Source organism: Dendrobium catenatum, unplaced genomic scaffold (assembly GCF_001605985.2).
Source record: "Dendrobium catenatum unplaced genomic scaffold, ASM160598v2 fragScaff_scaffold_898, whole genome shotgun sequence".
Lineage (NCBI taxonomy): Eukaryota > Viridiplantae > Streptophyta > Magnoliopsida > Asparagales > Orchidaceae > Dendrobium > Dendrobium catenatum.
The window spans coordinates 273,340-288,539 of NW_021319360.1; the positions used below are offsets into that span (position 1 = coordinate 273,340).

Here is a 15,200-nt window from a genome sequence, read left to right on the forward strand (position 1 = left end):
ATAGAGATTTAAAATTATTTCCCAAAGCAATAGTGGAGAATTAGGAAATAAATTTTAATCAAAGACAATAAATAGAGGAAGAGGCCGGCAGCATCCAAAGGGAAAGATGGGTCTAGAGCAATCAATTGGGTTACCTAATTTGGGTTTTGGGATTTAGGAAAGAATTATTTAGATCCATTTGAATTTAAAATTCAAATAGAACTCATTTACAACTTTCCAAAAATAGAACGACAAATTAGGAAAAATTTCAAATTTCAAATTAGTTGGATTTGAATTTTGAAAACCACCCAAAATTAAATTACCCAAATTAAGCAAGGAATTAATGGGGATGAGGAGGTGGATGGGGAACCGGCGGTTAGAGGGTTGGCCGGCGGTATGGGAGCTTGGGTGGGATGTTGGTCCCGAGAGGTTGAGGGAGTAGGAAGAATATGAAAACGACGACGGGGAGATATAAGAAGGAAGAAATCAAAACAAAACAAAGATAAAACGAAAGATAGAAGACAAGAACCGCGAGCCTCGGACTCTTCAGAAGACTGACGGGTGATCCGATTGCCCTTCTACAAGGGACTTCAAATCACGAGCCCGGACCCATCCTGCGGCTGGTGACAACTGCGATTTCTTCCCATAGGAATCTCACTCTCATTCTCTCCCAAGTACACAAGTGTGGAACACCAAATTTTCATATCCATTAACCATCCTCTTACAATAACTTAAGGCCCTAATTTATAGGCCCCAATATGAGAAAAAAAATCGAAATTACAAAATTGCCCCTGGGCCACAACACTCAAATAAACTATCCTAGGGGTAAAACAGGAAATACATTAATTTAGAACTAAAATTCAGAAAAATAAATCATAATTGAAGGTTTAAATGATAGCCATCGATTTACGACGCCTCCTGTGAAAGATGCGTCAAATCTTCGTACCGATGTCCGCACCATTTATAGGCCCCAATATGAGAAAAAAATTGAAATTACAAAATTGTCCCTTGGGCCACAACACTCAAATAAACTATCCTAGGGGTAAAACAGGAAATACATTAATTTAGAACTAAAATTCAGAAAGATAAATCATAATTGAAGGTTTAAATGATAGCCGTCGATTTACGACGCCTCCTGTGATAGATGCGCCAAATCTTCGTACCGATGTCCGCATCATGTTCTAATATGGTCTTCAACGATGGATATAAACCTCCAATCACTCAAGATATCCTCAAATATTAGTATGGATGATTTCAAATGGTTGGGAGACTTTATAAAAATGACAATTGACAGATTTCACATAGAGACACTTCAGAATTTTGTAGACAAGAAGAGAAGGGAACAATTTTTTGAGATACATGAAACATGGATGATTAAGATGAAAAAGCCTCAATATTATTGTACATTTTTTAAAGACAAATACATACTAAGCATATTTCTCTTGCCTTTCAAGATTCCCTTCCCCATTCATGAAGTAGAAACCAACATTTTCCTTGACATTTTCAAATACTCTTCCCGAGACACTATCATGAAATTCATAATGAGTAAGAAGAAATTTAATATTACAATTCATATTTTTGAAACTTTTGCTTATTGATAAAAGTTGTAATAAAGCTTAGGAACAAGGAAACAAAGCTAAGAACCGGTAAATCAGTGCCAATAGTAATTAGTTATGGTGATGGCTCATTTGTAATTTTGATTGTACAGTTCTTTTAGTATAGATGAAGAGTTTGCATTAAGAAAGCATTCCATGTCATATAATTAGAGGCGCCAGATTTTCTAAAGGCATCCAAGTCCATACTTTTTTGAGCAACCGCTTCAATGTTGATCTCTGGCAATGAGAGTTTTGGTTTGAGCCAAATAATTAGTGGCATGGAGAAAGCTTCTTGCCTAGCATAGTTGTCATGGGATCTTGATTCATGGAAGGAGGTACTAGAGGAGTTTTTTTTAAGACCATTTTGTCTTTAATCATCATCATATTAGACAAAAACCTTTAGATGAATTATAAGAAAGAAGTAGAAATTTGAGAGGAACTGAGATAGAAGTTAAACAAGGATCTCTATTACCATGATAAATATATATATATATATATATATATAAGAGAAGAATACTGCATTTTCTTATTCCAATAGATAGAAAAGGTACAACGTTTACAACCTATGTTATGAGTCTAGTATAGAAGAAAGATAATGATGTGAAACTAGGAATTGTTTTTTTAGAAATTAATAAAATTTGTTGGAGCAATGATAAAAATAAATTCAAAGCTTCTCAAAGTTGAAAACTCAAGAAAGATCTAAGAAGTCCAAAATGCATTAGGCAATCTATTACTACTAAATTTGTAAGTTCCTTAAAATAACAATTTAAGCAAACGTAATGAAATGATTAGCCAACTAGAATCCGCCGGTTAACAAAGTAATCGTCTCACCTTGAGGCTCAAATTCACTCTTCTACTTCTAGGATTGTCGGAGGAAGAAGAACCATACGAGAAACGAGATCACTCCAAGGTAGACGGCGCAGATGATCCATAGTGATGGCGAGGGAAGCGGCGGCGGTGAAGGTGGGGAAGCGGGTGGATGTTCGTTAATGGTCTAGTCGTAGTCTTGGAATTGGTCGTCTATGACGTCCACGAGAGTGGGAAGGATGAGGTTCAAATAATCTTCAACCGTGTCGTCGGAGCCAAATCCGACGTCGAAGAACGATGAACGGGTGAGGTGAATGTCTCCGTAGATGTCGAAAACCAATCCGCTCTCAAGCTCGGGATCCGCCATGCATCCTTGCCGGAAGGGAAGAAACACAAAGAGGGGAATAGGGAGGAAGGAGGTGGCGGGTTGGAGGAGGAAGGTTGGATTGGCTTGGGTACTTGAGAGGATTGACTAGAGAAAGACTCCAAGAATTAAAACTGAAAAAATTCTGAAATTATTTCAGTTTTATTTGGGTGGGAGGGAATAAATTTGAAGGTTTCAAATTAATTCCATGAAGGATTGAGGGGGGGGTGGCAACATGGAGAAGTTTGGGGCTGATTTAGTAGAGCTAATAATGTAATTTGGGGAGAGAGAGGGCCCATTAAGGGGGCCGGCCACATAAATAGGAGAGAGGGGCTTGAGTTTTAATTAAGTAGGGACCACAATCTTAATCACAGATTTAACAAAAAATATGAAATAAAATTTCAGTTTTCTTAAGAGGAGAAAACTTCCTTATATGAAGACAATCAATTGGATCAATTTGAATTTCAAAATTGAAATTGAAATTCAATTAAATTGATTGCATAAATTAGGGAGTTAAATTAGGAACATGGTTTAAAATTGCACAATATGAGGCTCGCCTTGAGGCCCACCTTTGCGCAATTCCAGTATAAAACGCCTCGATGCTTACGCTCGAGTTTTTTTTATGAGGCTTGCGCCTCAACTTGGTTGAGGCCCGCCTTGAGGCCTACCTCGCCTCACTGGCATGAGGCTTACGCCTCAAGCTATATATATTAAAACTTACATAAATCTTGAAGTATTATTGGTCCCGAGTTCAGTTTGATCTTCTATATGGATGAGGAGGAAGGGAGAGAGTGTAGTTCTTCTATAATTGAGTGATCAAATGAATGGAAACCCCTTAGTGATGACAGTGTTGATTTTGACTTATGGATTCTTATGTGATATTGTATTGCTATTATTTTTGTAATTGGATATTATATGTTTATTTGTAAAAAGTAACTTGGATTTTGGGAAAGATAGAATTTGAGTTGAACTATTATTTAATGTTTGTCTTATTTATGGGATATATTTTTGATTTCACTTCATATCATATAGTGTTTTTTTATGTTTTATATTATTCAATCAGTTTAGTATAATAAATTTGTCATTTTAATGTTTACGCAATCTTGTTTTTAAGGCTACGCCTGGCCTCACGAATGAAAAACGTCTTAATACCCGATGAACGAAATTTTTTAAACATTGATTAGGAAACCTTTAATGGCTCATGAAATCTGAAATTGTCAAATTTGAAACTCAAAAGGGGTGCGGCCGGCGGCTAGAGGAAGGGGCAAGGGGCCGGGCAAGGCGTGGGGTTGGCCGTCGTCGGCGGAGGCGGCAGCCAGGTGGCCGGCGGCCTGGGAGGTTTAGGGAGAGGCGGCGCAAGGGCAAGGGGAGGGAGAAAGGGAATTTTCTAGGGATTCGAGCGGCTACGAATTCACTCACCTCAATTATCTTCAAGTCCGGAAGTCCACAATAATTAGCTTGGATAAAAACTAGAACTCACAAAGAGATCTATTTTCTCCGACGAACTCACTAAGAGATCTAGGAGGAATGAACTCAGAAAAGAGAGACAAAAAGAAGCAATTTTTCATTGCATCAAAACTAAACTCAAATACCATGATTATGCCTAATTATTATGGCCATTGCGAAAATAAAACGATAAAGAGCGACATTCGCCCTTGCGGTGCTACAATAAGCACTAACTCCCTCATAGGGGTACAAATGGAAAAACATGAAATATAAATGACATGAATAAAATAAAACATCAAAAATAAAGACTATGAATCATGGCTGTCGCTCGACGACCCCTTTGATGGTAAGTGTGCCGAAATCTCCTATGGATGTCCTCATCAGATAAAGAATAAAATCAGGCCATAACTAGACCGATAAAATAACAACATCAAGCCTTTATCCCGATTGGGTTAGCTACATGAATCTATTTTCTCTATTGTGTCATGTTAAGAGTCAATTTCTCATTTAAATCTAAGCAAAAAAATATTAGTTTTAATATTTTCTAACCAAGTCTTTTTAGGTTTATCTCTACCTCTCTCAACATAAGCCAAATCTAATACATCTACTCTCCTAACCGGGTCATCGAAGGCCAACGTTTTATGTGACCAAACCATCTGAGGTGACTCTCGCTAATCTTTTCTGCCATTGGAGCATTTCCACACTTCATTTTCTTTAAAGCCTCTCTAACTTCGGTTTTACTAATATATCGATAAAAAGAAAAATCTCTATTTTCATTTAAGGTGCTAATGTCACTAAATTTAATCGTATTCTCACAATCTTCATTGAATAGAGTATCAAAAATATTTCATCCGATTTTGTTGAATATCCTCTTTTAATAAAAGCATTTTCTGATCTCCATCCTTAATGCACTTAACTTGAACTAAATCCTTACTTCTCCTATCTTTTTGTATGGCTAACTTATACATATATATATTTCTACCTCCTTAGTATCTAATCTATTATATAAATCATTAAAATCTAAATTCTTTACATCACATTGCTTCCTTAGACTCCTTACGGGTCTCTTTATATTTTTCCCAATATTCCGAGTTTTTACATCTAAACCAATTTTTATAACAAAGTTTCTTACTTTTTATCTTTTCTTGCACATTTTGATTTAACCACCAACTATTTTTACTATTACGAGCTTTTCCTTTTGATACTCCAAGTACATTCTTTGAAACATTCTTAATATCATTAACTACTTTTTCCACATAACATGAACTTCCTCATGTAAAGTCATAATCTTAAGATATTGAATCTTATTCTCAAAAATATTTTTGTTAGTGTTATTTAAAAAGGAAAAAAAGAAAATTAAAAATGGAATTAGTGGATAGCAGATGGAAAGGCTTGTGGAGATGCAGGCGACAGATGGCGAGCAAGCTGGCTGCATGTGGGTAGCGGCCTCATGTGGATTGGCGGAAACTTTGATCAGTGAGCTACGGCCTTGCATGAGTTGGCAGTAGGTGGGCTGCCATATTTGATTGCAAGGGCTGTAGTTGATGTGCATTGATTGCAGGAGCTGGAATTGAGGAGGGCTGATTTCAAAATTTCCACATTTTATAGAAAAATGCTCAAAGACTAAAAATATGAATGCTCTAATGAATTTACATCAAGAGCAAAGACAAAAAGATGATGTCTTACAAATCTCATACATTTTTAAGGAGGGTAAAACTTAGACTTCATGAAGTGAATACATGTGTTGAATACTAATAAGACAGTTCCCAACAAACAAATCGTATGAAAATGCTATACATTACTCATCCAAGCTAAATAAAATGGAAACTGAAATAGAATATCAACAGTTGCAGAACAGAAAAAAAAATGCCATGCAATTATACAACATAATGAATAAAAATAGACAAGTGAAATTAGAAAATTTACAAAAGTGAATAATGGTGAAATGGCGATAACCTGACAGAAGTTGTCACTTCTGGCTGTTCGACACTTCCAATTGTTTGTTGAGTAGACAGGAAGCCTGGGCTAGAAACAGGTCCTTCCCCAAAACTACCAAACGTGAACTTTGTGCATTCAGCCTCTGGCACTCTAAGATGTTGAGGAATGATAACATGCTGTTCTCCACGAATATTGACATTTGAAAGCTTATCTGTCAGATCAATAGCATTCACCAGGCTTGAGCTAAAGGCATTGTCAGTGGAAGATTCAAGGACAGAAAATGTTTCAAGTGTGCTAGAGCTATCATTTTTCAGCTTTTGGCTTTTAGGCTTCCACTCCATGTTGGGCTGCGAGGCTGGATGATAATAGAATAAATGCATTATAAGCATATTCCTGATTTATAATAATAAAAAATTACCTAACTTATGAAAGTGAGCTAATAATAAAGTTAGATGTCAAGGCAATAAAATTAATTAATTGGGAGAAACATTATCTAAACTTTTTTTTCTTTTATAGTAAATTGGCAGTATGAATTATCATGCTTCACAGATTGAAAACATACATACAAGAAAGGTAAAAATGTTCAAATATAAAAGTCATACAAAAACAATAAAATTCACAACATTTTAAGACTAAATTGTTTACAACATCAACAACATCAAGCCTTTATCCCACTATGGGGGTCGGCAACATGAATCATTTTTCTCTATTATGTCATATTAAGAGTTGAATTCTTATTCAAATCTAAAAATCAAAGGTCATTTCTAATACTTTCTAACCAAGTCTTTATAGGTCAACCTCTACCTCTCTTAACATAAGACAAATCTAATACATCTACTCTCCTAACCGGGTTATCGGAAGGCCAATCTCTCCAATCTTAACTGGAGCTACTCCAACCTTATCACATACATACTTGTTTCGCATTCAGTCTCTAAGAGTAAAGCCACTCATCCATCTAAGCATCCTCGTCTCTACAACACTTAAACTTAATTTTATTCTTCTCTTTTAATGGCCAACATTCTGCATCATAAAGCATTGCAAGTCTCACCACCATCTTATAAAATTTTCACTTAAGTTTGAAGGGTACTTTTCTATCATACAACAGACTTGATGCATTCCTCCACTTCAACCATCCAACTTGAATTCTACTAATAATATCCCATCTATTTCACAATCAATTTGAACAATAGACCCAAGATATCTAAAACGTATACTCTTTTTAATGACTTGATCGCCTAACATCACAATCCCTCCACTAGATCTATTACTACTAAAATTACACTCAATGTATTCAGTTTTAGATCTACTCAAACAAAAACCTTTAAGACTCTAAGGTTGACCTCCATAATTCAATTTTTCCTTCAACTCCCTCTATAGACTTATCAAAAAGAAGAAGATCATCAGCAAAAAGCATACACCAGGGTATATCCTCTTGCAAATGTCTAGTAAGAACATTCATTACCAAAACAAAAAGAGAAGGGATTAATACATATGTAATCCAACTGAAATAGGAAAATACTTGGTCAAATCACCTTGTGTTTGAACACAAGTAACAACACATGCATATATATCCTTAATGACCTGAATATAAGCATTATTAACTACTTTTTTTCTTAGAACTTTCCAAAGAACTTCTCTTGCAACTTTATCATATGCTCCTTGTAAATCAATAAATATCATATGAAGATGCTCCTTATTCTCTGTATACTTCTCCATTAAACTTCTCAATAAATATCTAGCTTCCATAGTAGATCTACCCGGCATGAATCCAAATTGATTTCGAGAAACATTAATATAATGTTGTAACCTATACTCAGTAACTCTCTCCCATAGTTTTAATGTATGACACATTAATTTAATTCCTCTATAATTCACACACTCTTGTGCATCACCTTTATTCTTAAAAATAGAAATCAACATACTCTTTCTCCATTCATCTGACATCTTCTTAGTCTTCCAAATGATATTAAAAAGCATCATAAGCAAAAAAAAATCCTTCATTAAACATTTTCACAACTTTATTGGAATATCATCAGGTCTAATAGCTTTTTCCACACTTCATTTTCTTTAAAGTCTCTCTAACTTGAGTTTTACTAATATGATGATAAATACAAAAATCTCTATTTTCATTTAGGGTACTAAAGTCACTAAATGTATTCTCACAATCTTCATTGGAAAGCTTATCCAAATATCTCCTCCATCTATGTTGAATATTCTCTTCAAATAAAAATATTTTTTTATCTTCATCCTTAATGCACTTCACTTGAACTAAATCCTTACTTCTCCTATCTCTTTGCTTGGATAACTTGAACAAAATCAATCTAAATTTTACTATTCATTTTTATAAGTGATGAGATGCTCATCTCTTTTCTTAAATAAGATATTAGCAATTACAATATCATAAGCTAGAGCAAAATCTAATTGGTCCTACCACCATCATTAGTCATTTCAAATCCATAACCACCATGAATATTTTTAAAATCTTCTACCACTTTACCAACTTGTTCATTTAAATCTCCTCCAATAAAAAATTTTTCTTCTAATCGTATCCTTTGTATTAATTATTCCAAGCCATTCCAAATTTTAATTTTGAGCACATTAAAAACTAATTGCATAGCATAAGCACTATAATATTAATAATCTTAGCATCAATAATAATTTTTAAAACTATAATTATATCTCCAATTCTATTAATTTCTATAACATTATCTTTCAAACTATTATCCCTAATCACAACTACGTTATTTCTAGTACGACTCCTACAGGAATATCATAGTTTAAATCCTAAACTATCATAGAATATTATCTTCCTATTAATCATAATATCTATTAATTTAATTAATTTGTCTGTAATAGAACCTATATTCAATACTTATCAATGGCACAAAATGGTGGGCGCACCTACAACGCCAGCTACATGGCGTGGGGCACATGTTCAAGTTAGCGCGCACCATTTGCGATATGTGTGTGGAATGGCACATAGCGCGCGCAATTTGAATTTTAGGAATTGTTTTTGATAAAATTATAAATAGTTTTTAATATTTATATAATTAATTTGTAAAATAATATAATAATTAATTTTAAAATTATTTGATATGATTAAAATAGTTTAGTTATGTTTCATCAGACTTTATTTTAGTAGAAATTTTTGGACGAAATTAAAGCTCACTTTAATGGTTTGGACTTTGGACCACAAACATATTCAACCAAGCCTTACCCAACTTGATTGATACTCTAAAATATGATCTATATAATAATTTTTTTTTTTTGTGTTATGTTCAAAATGACACACACCTCGCTGTGCACTATGCGTCATGGCTCAACGAGGAACTTTGCGCAGTGGTGCGCCATTCACCATTGATAAGTATCTTATATTCCAAGTTTTTATCTTACTACTAGCTTCATAGATTAACTTCTTTGCCCACATTTTTCCATGATGTGGGAACCCTAATTTCTTTAATATTGCACCTGTATGCTGGTGCAGCGGCCCTTGCACACTTCTCGCTCTATTCAGGCTGTACAAGACGTTGCTTTCAGGGAATGCACTGGCATTAACACATTATATTAAATGATTAATGTTATGATAAATGGGCAAGTTTTATGCTACTTGTTGACTACCTAACACAACCCTCAATTTTTTCTCATCCAGGCCTTAGGACCTTGCAACAACAATATTTAAAATCTAACTTAGATGGGTAACAAAAAACTGCGAGAGCAAACCGGCACATGTATCTAAGAAAAAGATTATTTCAGTTATCATAACTTAAATTTAAATAAATTATAATTTTCATATTAAAATTATCACTTAATTATTGCATTTTTATTAGACCTAAATAAATTTTAACTAAAATTAAAATTAAGATTACTACAATAATTATGGTTAAATTTTAAATGATTATATATATAGATAGAGAAAAAAAATCCCCAAATAGTCCCTAGACTAGTGTGTGGCCAATTTATTCCAGAGTGTCATGCTACTCCAATTTAGTCCCACGGCTACACAAAATTAATCCAATTTAGTCCCAAGTGGACTTTTTTGAATCAATTTTGTATAGTTGAAGAACTAAATTGGAGCAGCGTAATACTGTTGGACTAAATTAGAGCAATCCGATACTCTTAGACTAAATTAACCATATTTGAATAGTCGAGGAATGATTAATAGTTGCTAGTCATCAATGAAACACCTTGTACACATAACCCCCACTCCCCACTCCAGTCTGAAACTCTCCCTTCTCCTTGCCTAATCATGAAATACCTCCTAGCATCAACCCAACCCACCCAGCAGAACCTTCTTTGCACTCCAACTCTCTCTCACCGATCCTTGTACACACAACCCTCCTCTGCCCTGTCAACCACCACTACCCTAGCTTTTGCCACCACCTCGATGTCAGCACCCACCACCTCACTCCCTCCTTCCTCTTCACTCCCTAAATAAGAGATATTTCTCTCTCTCTCTCTCTCTCTCTCTCTCTCTCTCTATATATATATATATATATATATATATATATAAGCAAAAGAAAAGAGGAAAAAACTGTGCATATTGTTCCAACAAGGTGGTGAAATTTACAAAATAAATACCCCTGCAAGTTGCTTCGATGTGGCAGTGAAATTGTCTTTTTTGCTTAGCTTATGCGCACTTTTTTAAGTATGGAGGGATAAAAGGCTCCCTAGCCACAGTTTTGCATTACATTGAACATGGCATACTTTTTAAACATGGTGAGAAAGCTTAGCAACCCCAACAACGTCCCTTAAATAGGGGAGATTCCAAAAGGATGCCTAATTTATTAGCAAACAAACTTGGAAAAGAAAAAAAAAATAAAACAGAAGGATTTTTTTTACGCATAAACATGTAAAAATAAAAGAAATAAAAAGCAATGTAAGAATGAACATAAACAAAGAAACTAAACAGAAAAAAGACTTACAAGGGACTTGCAATGAACACAATAATGCACCTATGGGAGTGAATGGAGGCCCCTCACAATTTCTAGAACTCTCCAAAATGAAAGAACTCTCAAAACGTTGTGAACTAAAATATGAAAAATGAGTAAGACAATACCCTTCCTATTTATGGGAAAGAGAATGATTCCTTGTGGGGGCACCTAACTAAAATACAAACATAGCATGATGAAATTGTAATATATCATAAGAATTCCTATTCACATTTGATGCTACTGAATCTGCAACAAACAGATGCAACACAAGTGACATAAGGCGTACCTTAAAATCTTAAAATAAGATTTTACGTGTATTTTATTGGTAAATGCTCGTGCATACAACCAAAATTTAGACATGTTCAAATCCTATGCACATCAAAACATAATAATTTAATTCAAGTGTGATGTATCGAGGAGTGTGTAGCCATATTGAGAAGCATGTTGTTGTTTTGAGGAACGTGTAGCTGCCTCGAAAAAGTGTACAACTATTCTGGGAAGCATGCCACCACTCCAAACATACGCAAGTGCATCAAGTAAAATACATTGAAAAGCATGTGAATATACTATTCAAATGTGCAAGTGCATTCGTATGTGCATAAAAAAATGCATGCACAAGTTGCAAAGCATACAAGTCCTTACAATTCATCTCAAATGGTCTCTCATTATGAAGGATGTGATACATGTCTTAAATCGGTAGATTTGTCGCAAAATGGTATCAAACATAAACGATTATGATCATGACCCTCTAATCGAGTGATTTTGCTGTAACATGACACTATTAAATTATTGTCATGACTAAATATGACACAAAATTCTCTATTAGCAAAAGATTGATTCAAATTTCTCCCTTTAGATAAACATCTATTGCAAGTATATAAAATTCCCTTGGATGAAGCAAACTATGATTACTAAGAAGCCTTTAGTTAAATTGGGTCAACATCTCCCTGATTAAGTAGAGCGGAATTCATGACAACTAGGGATGACAAAATCATGAAATCTTGCTCGAGTTCATCATCATTTTTTCCGCCATCTGCATTAAGTTTAAGTTGATAAATTTCTAACCATAGACCAAATTTGTTGCTAATGTATGCTAAGCACTAAACTTCTAATGACTAACCTTAATAAAAAATTCTCTTATCATCCAGTGAGGTAATAAATCATAGTCTTATGCTTATATAAAACCTATAACCAAATCATAAAGTCCTCGCAAAATGAGAATGAAATTTCTGAGTAGTATCTTAAAAACCTGTAATCTACCTTTTGAAAATTTAACCCCAAAAACTATACTCTCTCAATAGACCTAGGGCGTGCAGCCATGCACAAGCTTTCGATGCACCTTAATATCAAAACTAAAGAAAATCCATGGACGGAGAATAATATACTAAACTTAGCACTACAATCCATATGTAAATATATTTACATAATCACATTTGCTAATCACAAAAGGTTAATTAATAAGCAAATGAAAACATGTATTGATTTGATTACTTAGGCTACATAACCATGGAAAAACCATTAATATCATTGTAACTATTGACTCTTTAAAAAGCCTTTTGCATCGTTATCAGGAATGAGCACACCTCCGACTCGCAACATTACATGCTATAGCTCGCAAATTGACATATATGTGTATGATATACAATGACCATGCTAGGAGAGTACAAACATTAGATCCGGCCTATGTTAAGAAAGGTAGAAGTACATTGATGCATTCAATAGCCTTCATTTTATGTTTATGTTTTGAATATTTAGAACCTATTGTAATTGAAGTTTATGTTTTATTTTGCCCAATGATGGAAGACAATCAATGATCATGAGTAGGTTAAGTGCTCTTAAGTCATGTCGATCTTTTGGTTTGCTAGCATTCTTTAGTTCCTTGGGTATTTATTGTTGGGCTACAATTATCTTTAATGGACTTGGCCCAATTCCCTTTTGTTGTTTGGTATTTGGGATGGCTGGCTGTTGGGCACCTGGCTGCTTGGTTCCTGAGCCTACCGTGCCCTTTTTCCTTGGTTTCTGTTGGGATTCTTGGTTGTTCCGATTATGGCTGGCTGTTGGGCTGCTTGACTATTCGGTTCTTGGGCTAGCCATGCCTTTTTTCCTGGGTTTTTTCCTCTGTTTTGGTTGGCTGATTTGAGCGGCTGCTTTAGGTGATTGTTGGTTTCCTTTCCCTATTTATGGGGTTGTTGGTTGCTGATGGAGGAGGTTGTTGAACATTATTTTGACTCCAAACCTAAGGGATTTCTTCCAAAGCTTAAGAGCTTCTTCCTCTCTACTTATTTCTTCTTCTAAGTCTTCTATCTAGTTTTTCTCTCCACAAGTTACCCTTTCATTGTATCCTTCTTCTACAAGTGTGAGCAGTGTTGTTGGCCAGTTGTTGTTGGCCGGTTTGTTGGTATTTGCCGGAGGACTTGTGATAGGTGTTGGATCAGAATTGTTGTGATGGACCACTGGTTTGCATGTTCTTTAGAGCACTTTATTTTTTCTATTTTATCGTTACATATGAGGTGACAACTTGTTGGTTGTTCTGAGGATATTTCTCTTTAATTTAAGTTTTGTTATTTCCTAAAGTTGTTTTTGTTTTTGCATATGATTGGATTTTGTCAGTGGTTTGTTCACTTATTTTTTGGATTGAGTTGTCTCCTGTTTCTCTTAAGTGTCCTACTTTGGTTTAGAATTTTTGAATCCCATCAATTTGGTACCAGAGCTCTTGGTTAGCATGCGAGTCTCCTTTAAAAAAAAAAAGGATAATCAGCAAGCTAAATGGCAACGTATGTTTATGCAACAAATGGTTAACCTACAACAACAAATAGAAACAGTGACTAATACCCTGGCTGCACTAAGTTCAAAAGGCAAACCTATTTTGAAACAAAATGCGGGATCTAATAAGATGAAATCTATATTCCAACGAGCAAGTTCTAGCTATATGCAAAACTCACTTTGGAGAACGCCTATTGATGAAGTTGGTTCTTCAATTAATCCTGATTCAATTCATGAACTTGGTAGTAAGTTGCCATGTTTATCTTCTAGGAAGCAACATCCTCAAAAAAAAAAGAAAAAAAAGAAATACAATCAGCTTATGCTCTTCAAAATGCTCAGTTTATCATTTATCCAGTCAATGATATTGTAGATAAATTTTAGACTCAAACAGTAGACAAAGTTGAAGTCGTGGATAGGTTGGTAGCATGTGAGGAATAATGTATTAAAAAAAAGAATGAGGTGCAAACACCGACAGACAAAGAGATGCAAGACCATGAAAGGCACAATGGAGAAACTGTTATTCTTGAAAGCCAATCTGATGATGTGACATTGCAGTATGTTAATCAACCTGTCTGCTGTAAAATGCCGCAACCTGAAGAACTGTAATTGAGAATAATGACCATAGAGGAAGTTGTTGATAAAACCTTTATAGCTCATCAAAATATTGAAGGAAACATGCAGCTTATAGAAAATGAACAACTTTAATTAATGTATCTAGTTGCGTCAAGTAAAGGTGTTGCTAAAAGCATACAGTTGTGTGGTACTTGCCTCTTATTGTTCCTAATGATGTTGTGGATATCTGTACAACCCAAGCAAAACATGGAGTGCACCAACAACTCTTGGTTGGATGGAATGGACGCCCCACTGACTGACTGTTGAAGATGAGGAGTTGCAGCTTCATCATCCTGATATCTCTTAGCAGATGATTGAAGCATTATAATCAGGAGATGAGATTCTCCACCAGGGGAAAATTGATGCATTCAATAAACAACATTTCATGTTCTGAATATTGTAATTTGGATTTTTATGTTTTATTTTTATTTACCCAATGATAGAAGGCAACCAATGATCATTAATAGGTTAGGTGCTCTTAAATCATATCAATCTTTTGGTTTGTTGGAATTCTTTGGTTCCTTGGGTATTTATTATTTGGCAGAAATTAGCTTAATGGGCTTGGCCCAATTCCCTTTTGTTGTTTGGTGTTTGGGATGGCTGGCTGTTGGGCGCCTGGCTGCTTGGTTCCTGAGCCTACTGTGCCCTTTTTCTTTGGTTTATGTTGGGATTCTTGGCTGTTCCGATTCTGGCTGGCTGTTGGGTCGCTTAACTGTTCGGTTCTTGGGTTGGCCGTGCCTTTTTTCCTGGGTTTTTCCCTCTGTT

The 15,200-nt window shown here is 35.0% G+C and overlaps 1 protein-coding gene across 4 annotated transcripts in view; it reads right to left on the reverse strand.

The window, feature by feature from the left end:
• LOC110110515 overlaps positions 1-15,200 on the reverse strand; it is a 47,889-nt gene that overhangs the window by 6,751 nt on the left and 25,938 nt on the right. For 3 of the 4 annotated variants that reach the window (XM_028697201.1, XM_028697199.1, XM_028697200.1), the window contains exon 6: positions 6,148-6,484. In XM_028697201.1, coding sequence (XP_028553034.1) covers positions 6,148-6,484 — 337 coding nt within the window. The remainder of the gene's footprint in view (positions 1-6,147; positions 6,485-15,200) is intronic. The other variant, XM_028697202.1, reaches the window with a different exon arrangement.